Here is an 18492-nt window from a genome sequence, read left to right as displayed (position 1 = left end):
ACTCCGCCTTCCCCCGGGACAGGCTGGAACCTGCTGGCGACGGGATGGGACGGGGACGGGGACGGGGCGGGAGGGGCCAGACACAGCTCTCGCTCCCGCGGGTCTAGGGAGTCGGTGGGACCCTCAAGGTGGGAGGGGGACAAACGGAGGGATTTTTAACTGAGGATGGGAACACGGACCGGCCGCAGCTCTGCCTGGGGCGACAGGGTCTGCTCCAGAGGCTACCTGACACCCCGTGCTAGGCCCATCCTCCCACCCCTGCCAGACCTGAGGGAGGGTCTGGGGGCCCCAAGGCTGTTGTAACCTGAGCCTCAGCCTCCGGGGACTTGCTGCCACCTTCCCGGTAGGAGAGGCTGGGGCAGGGAGGAGGTAGCTGGAGAGTAGAGTGATGGGGTGGGTGATGAATAAGGGAGCCTCAGCTGGGGCCCCTTCACTGCCGCCTGCCCACTCCCCTTGCCCCCCCCCCCCCAGGGAGGGAGGAGTGAGAGGGGGCCCTGGTGCAGCAGAGCCATCCGGGACAGAAATGTCACCTCCCGCCGGTTCCTGGACACACTTCTCTGCACCCATGCTCTCCTCAAAGCCCTGTACAGCTGAGCAGGAGGTCTCAAGCCCACGTTTCAGGTGGGGAGGCCTGTAAAGCCCCAAAGCCAGACTAGGATCTGGCTGGGGTGAGCGGGGGCGACCTGAGACCCCACTACGGGCCCTTAGTGCCTCTGGGTGACATCAAAGGGGACAGGTGGAGGGGAGGAGCTTGTGGGGGGGGTCTCCAAAGCTGCTCAGAGGGCCTGGCTCAGCCCTGGCCACCCCTCCTAGATGCTCAGCTGGGATTCCGCAGCTAATCGGCCCAGGCTCCAAGCCATCTCCCTGTTGGAGAGAGGCTCCGTGTTGCTCACCTGTGCTGCCTGGCCCAGGCCCTTGAGGAGGGGCAGCTGCGTGGATCCTTGAGGGAGGGGCCATTTATTACCACCTCCTAGTGCTTAAAGGAGCAGCACAGGAGCTGGTGGCCTGGGGTCAAAGGCCTTCTCCTTAGCTGTGTGGCTCCCGCGCCCCAGCCTCAGGCTCCTCATCTGTAAAATGGGAACAACGCGAGGGCCGGCCTCACCCGAAGTTGTGAGTTTGGCCTGAGGGGCCGGGGAAAGCTGTCCGTCACACAGTGACCACTTGGCAAGTGGCAGTGGCTGTGCGTTGCAAGCGAGGGGGCCCTGAGTGAGAACTTCAGCCCTGCCCTCCCAGCTCACAGTTTAGCAAGTTAGAGCTGAAGCCTCTCTTTGAAACTCTAGCGCTCAGCCATTGCACCCCTGTGCTGAGGCTGCCAGGGCAGAAAGACCAGCCAGAAAGACTGAAGGCCAACCTTGGTCAAGTTGCTGGACCCACTGGAGCCTCTGCCCTGTCCTCTTGGGGGATGGGATCTGCTCACCGTCCTGCCTTCCTGCTGGGTTGGTGTTTGGGCCTTGCCCACGGACACTGGAGCTGAGTGGGCGCACCTCTCTGTCCCAAGAGCCCAGGCTTGTGGGTGGGTCAGGGAGGACGTGGGCCCAAGGCTGCAGGCCAGCAGCTCCCAGGGCCCCCTGGGGGAGATAGGACAGAAGCTGGCCGGGGGCATGCCACCCGGGGTGTGGGGTGAGCCATGCTGGGCATCGGGGCAGCTAGGGCAGGCAGAGGGCACCTTGGGAGTCCGGCCCTGCGACTTCAGGTGGGCAGCGGAGGAATTCTGGGCTGGCCCCAGCCCCGCAGGGGAAGTCGGGGGCTCGGCTGCCAGCGTGGTGACTCACTGGGAGGGGAAGTCCTTATCACTGCTCCTTGCTTCCTCGCTCTGTTCCTGGCAGGACCCTCTGCAGCAGAGGGGCGGAGAGAGGCTGCTTTCCCCAGCCCCATCCGCCAGGCAGAGATCGGCAGTGACCACGTCACTGAGCGGTCCCGCTGCGGCCATGTGGGGAGCAGAGTCATCTTCCCCCGATTCTCTGGGTGGACCTGAGCAGACACGTCCCTTGGCTCCCTTGACCTTTGACCAAGGGAGCCTTCTTTGGAAGGCCCACCCCAGCCAGATGGCCCTACCCACCACGTCTGAGAAGCCGCCCGGCTCCGCCAGGCCCCAGACAGCCCACACGCACGTGCTTAGCGCTATGGGTGAGCCTCTCTGAGCCCCTGCTCTGCTCGCCCTCTGGCAGCTCCCACAGGTCTGGGAGCCAGAGCCCGGGTTCCAGTTTGGGGTTCAGCATTTGCGCTGGTAGTATGGCCTGCACAGATGGTGTCCCTTTTCTGGGTGTCGTCCATTGCTGCAGCCCCTCGGCTGGCACCTCTGGGTGGTGGCCTCAGGGATGCAGTAAAGAACGAGGCAGGTGCGCCTCCCCCCACCCCCCAGGAGGCAGTAAATGGAGAATTGCTAAGAGCCAGACAATTCCACGTCTCCTGTGGTAGAATAAATAAAGCACAGTGATGGGGCGGGGGTTGTCAGGTCAGCCTCTTGGGTGGTCTGGAGCTCTGGGCCTCTGCTGAGGAGGTGACAGCTGAGCTGGAGGACAAGAGATCAGGGTGCCAAGGCCCCAGGCAGGAACAGGGTGGAGATGGGGTCAGCCAAAGCACCCAGCACGAGGGGTCCTGGGAGCCCGCTGGATGGGAGGCTCGGTGCCTGGGTCTGCTGCCTTCTGGTCTCGCCATCCTGGGCGCACCGTGGAAGCCAGGAGCACGTGTGCCCGCGCCATGCGTATGTGGAGGCTTGGGGGCTCTCTGGCTGCCGGGCCTGGGAGTGGGGCAGGGCATCTCCCACGCTCCCACCTCTGACTCCTAGGACAAGGTCTGGCCCCCTGGGAGGCTGGGAGGGGTGGAGCGGCCGCATTTCCCAGACGTGGCCTCTCTGGGCCTCAGACAATGCCAAGTCTCCGAGGGCCGCCTTTGTGTGCAGAGGGACAGCAGGTCTGGTTTCCTCTGGGGTGGGAGGTTGGGCCTCCAGTGGGCCAGCAGCCAGGGCCCAGCTCTGCCTCTACCCCCGCCCCCAAAGCTTTCAGCACCTATTCCTCCCCCACGGGGACAGCAGGCCAGGATGATGCTGGGAGCCCCCTCTCCCCCCAGAGGACAGGGCCCCGGCAGGTGGCCGGGCCGTGACAGAAGCAGCTGCCAGGCCCCGTGTGGGATCCGTTAATCCTACAGTGGCCGAGCCAGGTGCCAGCATCGCCCCCACTCTTCACACCGGGGCGCTGAGGCTCAGCTGCTGCCGTGACCTGGCCCAGTCCCAGGGCTCGGAAGTGGCAGAGCCAGGAGGTCCAGGCCTCGTCTGCTGGCTGCCCACGTGCCTCCGCTCTGGGGCCTGTCCCCACAGGCCGCCGAGATGGCTCAATTCCGCCTCTCTGGAGACCCTAATCCAGATGGCTCTGGGTGAGAGCCTGGTGGGGAGGTTTGGGGGATGAGCTGGTGGAGGTGGCGAGGGGCTCACGTCGGGCCTGGGCCTTCCGGCTGTAGCCCCACCTTCCTTCCTCTTTAGGTCCCCCCCAGGCCCCATCCTGCAAGAGCCCTTCTGAAGCCCCCTGCAGTGGCTGGTGGTTGGGGGGCGGGGGTGGGCGAGAAACGTGTGACTTGCCCCTTGGCCGGGCTCTTACCCCTCAGCTCCAGCTACGTTGGCCTTCTTGCTGTTTACTCCTTGTTTGCTCTCCCTGCCCCAGGGCCTTTGCACAGCCAGCCCCTCTGCCTGGAGCACACCCCCCCCTTATGGTGTAGGCCTCAGATGCCCCCTTCTCAGGGAGGCCCGCCATGTTTTCCCACCTGCAGTGGGTGCCCTGCTCCCTCCTTGCTCTCCTGTTTCCTCTGTAATGGGTGTGCTCATCTCTCACATGAACCGTATCCCAAGTTGAGAATATGTATTTGCTCTCAGTGTGTATTTGCCAGGTGAATGAGTGACTGGCGCACAAGGGTCCACAGATTGGGGGTGCGGCCAGTGTGATGGGGTGGGAGGGTGACCAGAGGGGTAAGGGGTCCCATCTGACCGCCCCCTCCCCTACAGGGCCAGTACTGCGACATCTGCACGGCTGCAAACAGCAACAGGGCGCACCCTGTGAGCAACGCCATTGACGGCACGGAGCGCTGGTGGCAGAGCCCACCACTGTCGCGCGGCCTGGAGTACAATGAGGTCAACGTCACCCTGGACCTGGGCCAGGTAGAGTCCCTTTTTCGCCTGCTGCAGCCTGACCCCTATGTCCCTGGCCAAAGGGCTCACCGTGGGGCAAGGACCAGAAGGCGAGGTGTCCACCCAGAATGAGCTCGGGAGGCTGGGCAGAGGCTGGGCACAGACGGGCTGCTGGTGGCAGGCCCATACGGACGGAGGCGTGGCACTGGGCACCTTCCGTTTGTTTTCTCAGCATCCTCGTGGTGCGCAGGGAGAGAGGGGTGCCGGATGGGGGGCTTACCAGAGGTCACGTGGAGAGTTAGGGTGAGGGGCGCTAAGGGGACAACACGGAGGTGGGGCTGAAATGCTGTGAGCCCTGGTGTTTACTCTGAGGAATTCCTCTGCAGGGAGCCAGGCTCCACTGGTGGGAGTGGGAGGGGCTCCAGGAATGCAGAGGAGGCCAGAGGAAGTGGACATTCCTAGGATACCTGTGCTGCAGAGGCCACCCGAGGGGTTAGGTGTGCCCGCCCAGGCCCCTGCACAGGCAGGGGTGGGGGGTGGGAGCCAGGCGTTTCCCAGTGACAAACGAGCCCCCCTTGGTGGACCTGGGCTGCGTCCCACTCCCCATGTGACATTGTTAGGCGCCGGGCCTTGGTATCCTGGCCTGTGAAATGGGCCAACGGTCCTGATGCCTCCTTGGATGGGGTGGGGGAGGGGGAGGTAGATGAGGCCAAGCCCGGAAGCGGCCAGCTCTGGGCCTGCCTGGGAGTTGGGCTACAAGGTCGATCCTGCTAGACCTCACCTCCACCCGCTTCCCTGTTCATGGGGCCAGGGAAGGAGCACTAGACCGTGAGTCCAGGGACCTGAGTCCAGGCCGGCTTTGCCACGGTCCCGGTGTGTGGCCTGGTGGGTCTCTGCTCCTTGCTGAGCCTGCATCCCGCTGTCGTCCTGAGGGCATTCGAGGAGAGGTGGTGAAGCATCTCCTGTGGGCCTGGCTGGAGGGGCGGGCCCTGCGGGCAGGTTCAGGGGACAGGGTTGGGTGCCTCTTGCCCCAGCCCGGAGGCCTGCCGGCCTGGCCTGGTGGGCAGGTGGGCAGTGAGGGTGTGGGTTCGAGTCCCAGTAAGTGGCCGGGGATTTCCGGGGGGCCATGGGTTATCTGTTAGGCCCTGGGAGGGGCTGCCCATCCGGCCCTGCCTGCGGCTCCAGGGCTGGTGGTGCTGCCTGGCCCAGGTCTGGGTGGGGCTGGGCCGATTTCGCTTCAGCTCACTGGGCTTTCACCGCATCTGTGCTCTCCTTCCCCCTCGAGGCTGGGAGGGACCTCAGCAACCCTGTGTGCCCCCCGGGTGCCCCTCTCTCTGGCACTGCCACGGGTGGGGGGGTGCCCGTGGGAGGGGGAGGGGGAAGTGGGTTCTGCCCCTGCCCCAGGGTCAATCGGGGGAACTTGTGCTGAGCCGCTGGGCCCTTCTCGCCCCTCCTCCCCCGTGGACAAGCCTGGCCAGACTAGGGCAGGGCAAGGGCCCTTGCTGGGGCACAGTGGCCTGGTCTCCGTGACAACCCCAGGGTGGCCCGGAGCAGGTGGGCACAGCGCCCTCCCGAGGTGCAGTGGATGGGGCCGAGGAGGAGCTCGGGTGGCGCTCAGCTCCCCCGGCTCTGTGGCCCCTGAGGCTCGGTGTCCACAGGTAGGAAGTGGGCCAGCGAGGCAGGCGGCACGCGGCACGTCTGCTTGGTAGACCGGGCCTGGGCCGGGGAGAGGGTTTCGCCGTGTACACCCTGCTCCTCCAAGCCGCGGTTTCCCCGACTGTAAAATGACGCAAGTGTAAAATGACTCAAATGACTTTGTAGACTGGGCCTGGGCCATTTCCAGCCTAGTTTGTGGGGGAGATTGACCCATCCATCCACCTAGCCATTCTTCCTCTCTCCCTGCCCCCCATCCTTCCTTCCTTTTTGCCACCCACCCATCCATTCATCCATCCACCAGCCCATCCACCTAACATCCATTCATCCACCAACGCTTCTTTCCATCTGCTCAACCCTCCCTCCTCCTTTATCTCTTCCTTCCCCCCTTTACTGACTTCCCAAAGCCCCCATCTTGGTTGGGCCAGGGGGCTGCCAGCCTTGGTTGGGGTGGGAGCTGGTGAGCATGGGGGGTGCCCACCAGTGTGCTTTAGAGTTGGGTGGAGCGGAAGGGCCCAGTTTCCAGCTCCGTGGGCGAGAGAGCTCTCTTTCCAGGGCATGTTTCTGAGCCACTGTGGAATTTCAGAGGAGACTTCCGCATTCACCACCTTCCCTTTCGGAAAAGGAGCTTGTTGCCCCTTCCTCCTTTGGCCACTGTGTGACGACTGGGTCCCTTCAGGGTGCCCTGCGCACGGGGCTCGGGGACAGAGACGAGGTCCTGCGTTGGCCGAGGAGCCCCACGTGGGGTAGGCGGTAGGGGAGGACGGAGGTGGCGCAGGCTGGAGCACTGGGCGGGAGGCGTCTCGGAGGAGTGGGCCTGACTCGTCCGGCTGGCCCTCATAGGGGCCCCGGGGCCTGTATCCTCAGGGGCCCCCAGGTCTGGTGACGGCAGCAGCTGGGCCCCGCCGTCAGACAGGATGTCCCCAGGCAGAGCGGGACCCTCTGAGCACACCCCTGGGGCAGATGGGGAGAGAGGCCGAGCGGGAGGGGCCTGGCTAAGCCAGTTCAACCCTGGGGGCTCCCTTGCTTTGGGGCTGGGCCGTCGCTCGAGGCGCAGGTCCTGGGGTGGGGCTGGGGCTTCTGTGAGGAAGCGGGCTGAGTGGGCAGTGGGGCTGGGCACTCCCAGTGCAGTGGCTGCCAGGGGCCTTTGTTCTGGGAGCTGGAGCGGATGCCCCGGGAAAGTGGGGCGGGGCGGGGTGGGGCGGTGGGGGCAGCTGGCCCTGGGCATCAGGAGGACTTCCTGCCCCGGGGAGGACAGAGAGGGCTGCGTGCAGCTCCTCCTCACCCCTGGGGGGTGGAGCAGGGGCTGCTGGGGCCTGGTCCCTGCGGCGTCCGCCTGTGCTGGGGCCTCGGCAGCCTGCTCGCGCTCTCTTCCGGTCACGCCTCATCCCGTTCTGACCTTCCCCGTTCCAGGGTGGGTGAGGGCCGTTGGACCCTCTTCCCCCCATTTTGCAGATGGAGAACCAGGCCCCAGGAGCAGAGACCTGGCGGGAAGGGCACGGAGAGGTCTAGGCCTTTGCTCTTGCCCTGCTCGCCATGTGGGTCTCGGCCGGGAACCCTCAGACCTGAGAGAACTGAGCTGTAGGTCTGAGGTTTGCGGGCTGCTGGCCTGGGAAGGGGGTTCTCCAGAGCGGGAAGTCTCCACGGCTGGTGACTGAGGGGACACTTGCCCGAGTCCCAGCAGTGGCCTGTCCCCCCGGGGGGCGCAGCGGGTTCTCGCTTCTCTCCTGAGTCCTGCCCGCCTCAGCCTCCCCATCGCAGAGCCTCACCCGTCCACGTAGCCCGGTGGTCTTAAGGAGCTGGGCAGGGCTAGGGCTGGCCCTGGGGGGCGTCCCCCACCCTCTCCAGACACCCGCTTCCTGGCCTGGCCGTGGGGAGGGGCTCTCCCCAGCAGCCCCTGTCCCTCACCTGGGGGCTGCAGCCCTCATTCCCCAGATGCAGGTGAGGAATGCAGATCCCCTGCCGACTGACCCTGGGCTGTGTTTTCTCCTTGCGCCCTGGGTGGGGCGGCCCCTTTTCCCAGCCCTGAGAGGCCGGGGCTGGAGGGGAGTGGCCTGGAGACCAGGTTGGGGGATACAGCGGGGGTGGAGGGGGTGAGATGCGGAGCCCGGCTGGGCTGGCGGTGGAGTGTAGGCTGGGGGAGTTGGGTGTGAGGCCAGAAAGTGTTGGTTGGGGAACTCTAGAAATGCCAGGGTCGGGGGTCTGCCCTCCCTGGGGGACAGCGGGGAGGCGGGCGGGCGCCAGCTGCCCCCCAGCACGTGGGGGTGTGCGCAGCGCCTGGGGAGACAGCGCCAGTGTGGAGGAGAGGCCGGGCTTGGCAGGGCCAGGCTGTCTGTGCCTCGGTTCCGTCCTCTAGGTGCGGGCGCAGAGAGCACCTGCTGGGGCCTTGACGCCGCGCCGAGGGCCCCGGACGTGCTGGCTGTTTTGCGGCCGGGATGCCCCGTGCAGGTCCGCCCTGCCCGCCCCGGTTCTGGGCCACGCATCCTCCAAGCCGGCCTGCTCGGGGCTCCCCGGGCAGGCCTCCTGGTCCTGGCATGCCCGCCAGTCTGCTGGGTTATGAGGTCATGGTCACTGGCCTGGCTGTCCAGACCTAGCTGGGCACTTGGCCACGTGGCCAGTGCCCCAGGACGGGCAGCGGGGTGGCTCGAGGGAAGCGGCAGGAAGTGTGGCTGGGCTGGCCAGGCTCTAGCTGCAGGGCCTGGCAGCCAGGACAGGTGCAGGGGCTGGGCCGGAGGTGGCCCCTTGAGCTGGGCTCCCGCGGAGGAGAGGGCGGGGTGTCTGGGAAGGCCTCCCCACCAAGGATCCTGGGGCCGGCACGGGCCCCACCTCTCCTCGTGGGAACCGCGAGACCCTGCCTCTCTCTGCTTGTCGCTTTGCTCGGAGGATGCAGGGCCGGAGGGGCCACCCATGCCCGGCGCGGGGGGCCGTTCGTCCTCGGTCCCCTGGCTATCCTGGCACACTTGTCTGCTCACGCTGGGCAATACACAGACACCCCCGCCACCCCACACTGACTCCCCCAGGCTCTGGTGGCCCCCAAGTCTTCTGTCCTCTGCTTTTTTTTTTTTTTTTTTAAATTTATTTATGGCTGTGTTGGGTCTTTGTTTCTGTGTGAGGGCTTTCTCCAGTTGTGGCAAGTGGGGGCCACTCTTCATCGCGGTGTGTGGGCTTCTCAATATCGCGGCGCGCGGGCCTCTCACTATCGCGGCCTCTCCCGTTGCGGAGCACAGGCTTCAGATGCGCAGGCTCAGTAATTGTGGCTCACGGGCCCAGCGGCTCCGCGGCATGTAGGATCTTCCCAGACCAGGGCTCGAACCCGTGTCCCCTGCATTGGCAGGCAGATTCTTAACCACTGCGCCACCAGGGAAGCCCCCTCTGTCTGCTTTTAAACAAACACCATGGTGTTGGTTTCTGGCCATACAGCTCACACCTGAGACTAAACTGTTTGGGTGTCGGGGTCCCCTTGGAATAAACTCCACTTCCTGCGGCCTGGGACTGACCATCTGGCCTGACCTGGGCCAGGCTGTAGGGAGGATGGGGTGGGGGCAGGGCCTAAAAACCCCCCTTCAAGGCAGGGGGCCCAAGACAGCCCCTGGGCGGTCGTGGGGGGGTCTCTGAATCCCCCCAGGCCCAGCTCCGTTGAGGTGCTGGGCCACATGGGCATTTGCCCTTCACTCTAGCTGGTGAACTCCTACAGAGCCGTCGGAGCCCTTCCACCCCCATCCAGCCCCTGAAAGTCCCCCTGCTCTGCTCCACACACCTGTGTGTTGGGCTCCCGGCCCCGCAGTCAGGGTCCCTGGGGCCTCTGCCTGCCCTCTCTACATTTCAACGTTTTATTTTTCTTTCCAGCAGTGGCTCTTCCACTCCGGGAGTTGCATCCACATGTGGCCTGTTTTCAGGTTCCTGTCGTGTGGGGGCCATTCTTATTTACCCAGTTGGGGGCCTGAGTAGACACGCCTGCCCGGCCGGCCCCCCTGCTGCGGCGTTCCTCTTTATCGAGGCTTCCAGATGGGGTCTCTGCAGAGAGGGCCAAACCTGGGGGTGCCGGGTCAACTGGATTCAGCACACAGGGCCCTGAAGGCCGGCCCAGCAGTCTAGGGTGGGGGGTCCAGGAGGGTGGGGAGCCGGCCCGGACGCCTCATCTAGGAGGGGCTTCCTGCCGCCGCCCAGCCACGGCCTGGGACCCTGGCCCGTCCCCGGGAATCGGCACGGGGCCCTGCTTCCTGCGGGGCCAGGGCTGAGTCACACGCTGCCTGGTGATTCATGCCGCCTGGCCCAGCGGTTGGGGGCTGGGCCCCTCCTTCCCCAGGCAGGGGCACAGGGCCTGGCCTGGGGCTCCCCAGCCCTGAGATGGGCCAGGGCAGAGGGGGCGTGCGCTGGCCCTGATGACCTTGTGCTCCCAGGTGCTCCAGCCCCAGCCCAATCCCTGGGATGTAGGTGTCTGAGCCCAGGAGGCTGCCGACCAGCGGTCACCTCCTGCACCCCCATCCCTGGGGCTACAGAGACCCTTGCGGGGTCTGCAGCACCGGTTTCCTCTCTAGCCCTCCCTGTATTTTCTGACTCCAGCCCCGCCCATGTTCGCTCCCCTCCCCACACCTCTGCCTCTGGGCACCAGTGTGTGTGGTGTGGCTCTGGGTGGTGCCTCTGCAGCATCCCTGCCAGGTGGCTGCCAGCTTCTGCTGGCCTCTTCCCTTTCTAGACTTTCAGAGCCTTCACACCATTTTGAAAGGGCCTCAACCCTGAGCCCTGGTCTCTGACTTCTGCTGTGTTTGTCCCACTGCCCCATGCCCACCCAGGGCCATCTAGCCACTGAGGCCTGGGACCCACCCTGGCCCCCAGCTCTGGCCCCAGGGCTCTGCAGCCTCCTGCCACCACCCCGCCAGGCAGCGGCCACGGGGCGGATCCCCTCCCGGCGAGCCCTGGCCCTCCGAGGTCAGGCTGCGTGTGGGGGCCGTCAGGGGAGCCGTGGCCGAGAGGCGGGTCCGGCTGCTGTCCTGGAGACGTGCCTGCCCCAGAATAGCCAGATTTTTAAAAATAACTCAGGAGGCTTTTGTTTGGCTTTTGCTTTAAAAGACTTTTTTTCCTTTTGCACAGAACTCTGTAGCAGCGGGAAAGGTCAGCCGGCGTTGGCAGCCGAGTGGAGCCGAGTGGAGCCGAGCGGGCAGGGGTGGCATGGGGAGGGCCGTGTCCAGGGAGGCCAGGGGTCTGCTCCCGCTCCCGGGTCACGCCCAGGGTGGCTGTGTGGCCCTGGGAACCAGGACCAGGTTGGGGACAGATGGGGAGAGCTGAGCGCATGCCTTCCCGTCACTCCAGCCTGGGCCAGGGCCCCTGTGTGACAGCCAGATGACCAGGTGGACAGATGGAGAGAAGGCAAGGGTCTTCCTTGGAGCACACCCAGCGTGCCGGCCTGGGGGCGGAAGTTTCCATACTGCCCGTGTCCTGCCCGATTAGCATCTCCGAGTCAATATTTGTGCAAGTGCTCTCAGCTGGGAAAAATGCGACCGGCCCATCGACCTGGGGGAGGGACAGAGCTGGCCAGCGGAGGGTGCAGCCTGGTGGCCTCGCTCAGGGAAAGGCGGGGGTGGGCCCCAGGAGGCTTGGCAGGAGGCTTTAATCTCCTTGGGGGCCTTCAGTGCGGGCCATGCTGCCGCCCCCAGAGCAGCCTATGTCCACGTCCACTGCACACCCAGGCCCCCCATGCCGCCATGCCCCCCTTTCTCACGAAGACCCCTCCTGGCACAGGGGCCATCTGAGATCCCCAGGGCTCCCTGGAATGCCTGAGAGTTGGCCAAATTGCCTGCCGGGTGTAGGGTCCGTCCCCCCAGAGGCTTGAGCCCCTCCCCTGACCGGGCAGGGCAAAGGGGAAGGTGACCTCAAGGCCTGGCAGTGGGTGAATAGGCGCTCATCCCCCCCAGCACCCAGGGAAAGGCCACTCTTGGCCTGACTTGGGCCCCTCCCCGTAAACGCCAGGCCTTCCGGGAAGGGCAGGACTCCGACTGGGCGTGTCTCAGGGTCCCAGGGCCTTACGCCCCGTGCCCCCCGCCCCACCCTGCCACGCCTGGATTCTTAGGAGCTGGCCTCCTGGGGGATGGGGCCACGAGGTGTCCATGCCCCCTCCACTGTCCCTCGAGGGGGTCGTCACAGCGGCTGCAGGCTGACCAGGGGTAGGGGGTGACTGTGCGCCTTGGGCGGCCCTGGAGGGGATCCCCGCTCTGCCCCATGTGGCCATAGGCTCGGGGCCTGGCTGGCTGACCGAAGATCAGCTGGTCCGGGGCAGAAGTCCAGAGCAGTGGACACCAGGAGGGAACCTGCTCCCCTGGGCTGGGCAGGGCCCCACTGAGGGGACGGTGGGCGGCCGGAGGCGTGACGTTGCCCTCAAGGCTGGTGGGCAGTTCAGAGCCCACCTGGGGGTGCCCCTGTGAGCAGGTCTGGCACGGGAGTGTGAGCTGAGGGTCTCCAAGGGGGGCACAGGCGCCGTCCACGGATGGCGTGCTCACTAGCTGTGTCTCTGCCCCTCATCTGGGGCCCCCACTCTGCCCGTGTGCAGGGCGGGTGCCCGGGTCTCCCACTGGCTCTGCCCGGGTCTCCTTGGAGCCCAAACTTCACGCACAGAGACCAGCCTGGACGATGGCCCCGTCTTCGGCTTTGGGGTGGGGGAGGGGTTCACTGGCCCTCAGAGCTCTTGAGGTCTGGAAATCACAGTCCCTACCCCGTGGTCACTGTGTAGGGCAAGCTGAGCTGGGTGGGCACCAGGGTGCTACCCCCAGATGTGTGTGTGGGGGGCACAGCCGATGTGCGCTCTGCTCACGTGCCCACCCTCTCCGGGGTCTCGGTGGCTCATCATCGAGGCCACAGGCAGGGCAGGTGCTTTTGCCTGAGCCCATGGGCTGTTCTCAGCGGCCCCAGAGCCCTTTCCTCGGGCCTGTGCCAGGTGGGGCTGGGGGCCCCAAAGCTAAGACCTGCCAGGCTGCAGGACCGGGGGGCAGTCAGCCAAGGAGGGGCCCCACCAAGCCCCCAGGGGCACAGGACACGGGGACATCCAGGGATGCTGACCTCTGGCCAGGAGGAGAAGAGAGACGAGGGATGGGCCCCTCCCTGGGAGTGAGGTCAGGCCAGGACCCAGGGAGAGAGCAGCAGGTGGGCCCTGGGGGGTTCTGGACGCCTCTGGAAGCGCAGGCTCCCCACTCCCTGGCCAGGTGCGCCCCCAACAGGCCGGGGCTGGGTTGGCCGGGTTTCCCCACGCCAGCTTTGGGAGGGCCGGTTTTCGTCTGTCCCCCCGCTGGGGGCTCCTGACAGCTGGGGGCTGCTGACAGCTGGGGGCTCCTGACGGCTGGGGGCTGCTGACGGCTGGGGGCTGCTGACGGCGGCAGGCAGAGGCTGGGCCCTGGTCGCTCCGTGCTGGTTGCCTCTGCAGGCTGGTCAGCGGGTGACACGGGCGGGTCCTGAGTTGGCTCTGAAGATGATGGGGGTGGTGACCAGGGTGAGGCCGTAACGGGGGCCCCCCCATCCCAGGACAGGGGTTCACTGGCCTGCTGTGCGAGGAGGCCAGGCTCTTGGGAGCTTGGGACACTGTCTGGCCATCTTCCCAGGCCGGCCACCAGAGCTCTGGGGACAGTGGGATGAGCTCCTGCCTCGGCCTTGCCCAGCCCCACTGCCCGGGCCCAGGAGACAGGCTGCCCACGTGTGCCCCGTCTGACTCCAGCTGCTGTCAGGCCTGTGTGCAGCCTCACAGCAGGGCTCTCCGAGCTCCTGGGGTGGGGCTGGGCCCTAAGGCACCCCCAGGCCCAAGAGGGGAGCCCTCCGGAAATGCTGGGTTCCGCCGGTCACCTCTGTGTCCTGGTGCAGGCCTCAATGGCCAGGGGCCGGCTAGTAAGCGAGGGGCTGTGCCCTGAGCCAGCCGGCCCTCTCACCTGGGTGTGCCTGGCCCTTGAGGGCAAACACGCAGATGTCCACTGTGAGCCCCGCCTCACGGGGTGGGCCTGGCCTTCCAGGTATGGGGGGCCCAGGTGGCATGGAAGGGATCTCAGGGGCGTCCATACACTCACTGCCCCGCAGGTTTTCCACGTGGCCTACGTGCTCATCAAGTTTGCCAACTCGCCTCGGCCAGACCTCTGGGTGCTGGAACGGTCCACGGACTTCGGCCACACCTACCAGCCATGGCAGTATTTCGCCTGTGAGTCTCCCGGGGCCAGGGGTGTCCCCTGGGGTGGGCCGCATGCTCTCTCAGGACAGCAGGGTGCCCTCACACCCGGCTTCTGCGTGGGTCAGGGCTGTCGGGTGCATGTCCCCGAAGGCTGGTGGGGGTTCGGTGGCTTGTGTCCCTGAAACGGGCACGGCTGGGTCCAGGGGCCCTCGGTACCGGGAGTCTCTCGTGCCATCTCCAGGTTCACTCTGGACTGGCCTTATGCTCCGGCAGCTCCTGAGGTGACAGAGGCGGCCAGCTGGGCTGCCTGCTCAGGAGAGCACGGGAGCCCTGCACCCCTGCTCACTGGCTGGCCGTTCCATGTGCCACCCTGACAGATCGTGTCGATGGGGACGCTTCGATTGGGCGGGCCTGGGACACGTGCCCCCCCAAACTCCAAGGCCCGAGAGTGACTGCGGGGCGGCCAGTCCTATAAAGGACAGTCAGGAATGGTCCCCCAAGGATGGGGATGGCAAGGGCCACCCAGGGAACACACTTGTTCTCTGCAGAGAGAGGGACAGGCAAGGCAACCCGGGCTCGGGGCAGGGGCAGGCTGAGCCCTGGCCTTGCCCTCCTGAGGAGCTCCGCTGTCCTCCCAAGTGCCACAGTCGTCAACAAAACCTCGCGGGTGGGCGGCGTTCCCGCCTCGAGGTTGATGCTGCCTCCCGGTTGAGGCCGTGAGGCCCCGGGGAAGTCCGGGCACGCAGGGCAGCCGGGCGCTGCCGTCGGGCCTCCTCCGAGGGCTTCCCTGGAGCCCTGCGCCCTCACCCTCCGGCGGTTCCCGCAGCCTCCAAGAGGGACTGCCTGGAGCGGTTTGGGCCGCGGACACTGGAGCGCATCTCGGGGGACGACGACGTCATGTGCAGCACCGAGTATTCGCGGATCGTGCCCCTGGAGAATGGCGAGGTGGGCGCGGGGGCGGGGCGGGAAGGGGGTGCGGCCGGGCGGTCCCTGCCGGAGCCACGCCCACGCCTGACCCGCGCCCCTCCGCAGATCGTGGTGTCCCTGGTGAACGGGCGCCCAGGTGCCATGAACTTCTCCTACTCGCCGCTGCTGCGTGATTTCACCAAAGCCACCAACATCCGCCTGCGCTTCCTGCGCACCAACACGCTGCTGGGCCACCTCATGGGCAAGGCGCTGCGGGACCCCACGGTCACCCGCAGGGTGAGCAGGCAGGCGGGGCTTTGGCGGCTGGTGTGGGCGGGGCCACGTGGGCTCAGGGCTGGGATCTGGGGGCAGGTGTGGGCGGCCGCTGACTTACCCTGGGCGGCCGCTGACTTACCCGGGCCGGCGCAGTACTATTACAGCATCAAGGACATCAGCATCGGCGGCCGCTGCGTCTGCCACGGGCACGCGGACGTCTGTGACGCTAAAGACCCCACAGACCCCTTCAGGTGAGACCTGTAGCTCCCTGCCCGTACCCCACATCCCCTGCCCAGCCTGAAGGAGAGGAGGCCTGGTTCCGTTGCCCACCGTGTCCCCCGCCCTTGTGACCTGCACTGGCCCCTCACTGCTCGGCCTCAGTTTCCCCGTGTGCACTGTGAGGTGGAAGGGCAGTGCCTGGAGCCTGGCTTGGGCCTGTTTGCCGTGCTGCCGGCAGAGGTGGAGCCTTGCCTGGACCTGCAAGCCAGCTGCCCTCCACCCAGCTGCCCCCAGCAGAAGCCCCCGGCCCTGAGAGAGGTAATCCGCCTGAGGCTGCATGTTTCTGTTCTCCGGGATAGGGGAAGTTCCCCCGCCTTCCTTGAGAACACAAACGATAACACTCCCTGCTGCCCCCAGCCGTGATCACACCCGATCGCAGGCAGGGGCCAAGGCTCAGGACAGGGAGTAGCCCAGAGACCCCCATCTGACATGGCCAGTGCTCCTGCAGCTGGGACAGCTGAGGGCTCTGAGCCCCACCCGGAGTCAGCCAGTAAGGCAGGGCCCAGGAACCTGCGTCTTTAACAAGCTGCCCCTAGACGCTACGTGCCCAAGTGGCTCCAGCCGCCCCACGTTCAGCGGTGAGCACGCGGCTCAGTTATCAGCTGGAGCCTGGCGCTGAGCCAGCCCTCCTCCTGGCTCGCAGCCTCGGGCGGCGGCGGGGTTCGTTCATTTGCTCGTTCCTCCCTCCCTCCTTTTTCCCTTCCCTTTTTCCTTCCTTCCTCTCTTCCTTCCCTCCTCCTTTCCTTCCTTGCTCCCATCCGTCAGCAGCTGTGTGTGGTGCTCACACATGCTGCCCCAGGAGCACCTGTTCTGGGCAGGCCTGTGCCCAGCGCAGAGGTCCCGGTGGGGCTGAGTGCACTGGGGGTCTTAAAGCAGGTCCAGGGCTGGACCCGAGGTGCTGGGAGAGGAAGCAGAGCCTGTGATGGGGGGCCCGTGACCAGGCTCTCCCAGCCCCCGCCCCCGAGGGGCACCTCCAGCAGGGAGCGGGCGAGACCCTCCTGCTGCTTCCCTCGCCTCAAGATCATGCAGCTCCCACTTCTGCTGGGGTTTTGTTGCTGTGTCCACACCCCAACTGATAGGGGAGGCGAATGAAGCCCGGACAGGGTAGGAGCTCACCCCCGCTCTCACCGTCAGAGCTGCACCAAGAGGTGAGCCCCAGACCTCTTCAGGCGTGGCTGATGGGTGTGAAGGTGGAAGAGGTGTGATCGCGCTCCCTAGAGGACTCAGGCAGGCCCTCAGGACCCACCTGGCCTGTGCAGTCTCTGCATGGGCCCCAGGCATGGGTTCCTGCCTGCAGCTTCAAGCACTGAGCTCGGGCGCAGCTAATTGCTCTGGGAAATGAAGTGCCAAGTGGGAACTCGTGATGGTTGGGAAGGGCGCCTGCCGGGTGGCCAAACTGGCCTCAGAGGAGAGGTGGGCCTGCCCTTGCCTGTTGGGAAGGCGTCGGCATCCACCCTGACTCACCTGCACCTGGGCATGGACGGAGCTCAGCTCACCCTGCAGGTGGGGCGTCTCCCCCAGAACCACAAACGCTGACACCCCTCACACACAGTGTCCTGCAGTATCAGCCTGCCCTGCCGCCTCTGCCCCCTCTGTGAGGGCTCTGCCCCGCCCACTGGCCTGCCTCCGTCCCTCTGCTTCCACCCCCCCACCCCGGAAGCTCTCTCCCACCTCCGTCACCACGGCCATCGTTCTGAGTGCTGACTACCTGCCCAGTCTGTACTGAGAACCCCATTCATTCTCCCCCATCCCTTGGTTTGGAAGTTGCATGTTTTGTTTCTGGTGGTGTTTTAGTTGAGTCAGGCTAACAAAATGCCAGAGGCTGGGCAACTTACAAACAACAGAGATTTACTTCTTGCAGTTCTGGAGGCTGCTGAGGGCCCCCTTTCCTAGTTCATAGATGGCTGTCTTCTGGCTGTGTCCTCACAGTGGGGAAGGGGTGAGGGAGCTCTCAGGGGTCTTCTTATAAGGATGCTAGTCCCGTTGATGAGGGCTCTACCCTCATGACCTAATCACCTCCCAAAGGCCCTGCCTCCAAACACCATCGCTTCCGGGGTTGGATTTCACATGTGAATTTTGGGCAGACACGAACGTTCAGTCTGTGGCAATTGGTGATCAGCTTTACATTTCTTTTCTAGTTCTGTTGATTGCAGTGGTAGCCCTCGCTCTTCAACAGGCATACTTGACCTCGCCAAATGCAGATTAACTAGTTGTCTCCCTGATGACCCAGGGCCCCAGAACACTAACCCCAGGCACGGTATCTGCACCCAGCAATGGCTCCATCACCTTGACTCCCAGTTCCTGTTCTCTGTCCTTCCTTGGCTCCCAGTGCATCCCTGGGGACTCAGTTTCCTTTAGTACTTTCCATGAGAGTCTGTTAGTCATTGAATGGCTGTTATGCCCTCACTCTTGGGTGATAGTTTAGCTGACTGTAGACGTCCTGGTTGATGGCCGGCCGTGTCTCTCAACACTTGGGAAATGTCATTTCAGTCTCTTGGCGTTTTTCGGTGGTTGGGAGAATGTGCTGTCATCTGCGCCATTGTCCCTCTGTGGGTTTTGTGCCTCTTCTCAGTGTTTCTGTGATCTTGCCTCAGTGCTCTGCAGGTTTACTCTGCATTATTGAGTAGTGGACATATTTCCTGTTGCTCAGGAGTTGTGCTTTTTGAATTTAAAAATATGTGTCTTTGTTACTTTAGGACCATTTTTGGCCGTTGGCTCTCTAGGACTCTCAGCTCTCCCCTCGGTCCCTCTTTTCTCTTTCTGGAATTCCTGTTATACAGATGGGAACGTGGGTGGTTTCCTTCAGTCTCAGGACTTCTTGTATTCCCACCTCTGCCTCCTGAGCTGCTCTCTGGATGGCTTCTTCAGTTCATTGAATCTCTCTTCAGCTGTGTCTGATCTGCTGTGTAGCCCATCCTTTGAGTCTTTAATTTCAATCATTTTATTTTTCATTTATAGAAGTTCTGATTGGTTCTTTGGTCACATCTGCCTCTTTTTCGTAGCATTGTGGGTTTTATTATGTTTTAGATTCTTTGGGTTATAATCTTTAAACACTCTCTTTTTATGGTTTCTACTCAGTTGCTCCATTAAGTGAAGCTCCCGGGGTGCAGCCCTGCTGTTG

At 64.6% G+C, this 18492-nt stretch overlaps 1 protein-coding gene across 3 annotated transcripts in view; it reads left to right on the top strand.

Annotated features, from left to right (window-relative positions):
* Window positions 1–18492, top strand: part of LAMA5 (laminin subunit alpha 5) — a 53846-nt gene that overhangs the window by 1062 nt on the left and 34292 nt on the right. For all 3 annotated transcript variants that reach the window (XM_057528298.1, XM_057528299.1, XM_057528297.1), the window contains exons 2-6: window positions 3995–4147; window positions 13823–13940; window positions 14737–14855; window positions 14943–15113; window positions 15246–15343. In XM_057528298.1, coding sequence (XP_057384281.1) covers window positions 3995–4147; window positions 13823–13940; window positions 14737–14855; window positions 14943–15113; window positions 15246–15343 — 659 coding nt within the window. The remainder of the gene's footprint in view (window positions 1–3994; window positions 4148–13822; window positions 13941–14736; window positions 14856–14942; window positions 15114–15245; window positions 15344–18492) is intronic.

This window comes from Balaenoptera acutorostrata, chromosome 15 (assembly GCF_949987535.1).
Source record: "Balaenoptera acutorostrata chromosome 15, mBalAcu1.1, whole genome shotgun sequence".
NCBI classification, from domain to species: Eukaryota; Metazoa; Chordata; class Mammalia; order Artiodactyla; family Balaenopteridae; genus Balaenoptera; species Balaenoptera acutorostrata.
Note: the sequence above shows the minus strand (reverse complement) of the source record. Positions and strands in the feature narration are given on the sequence as shown.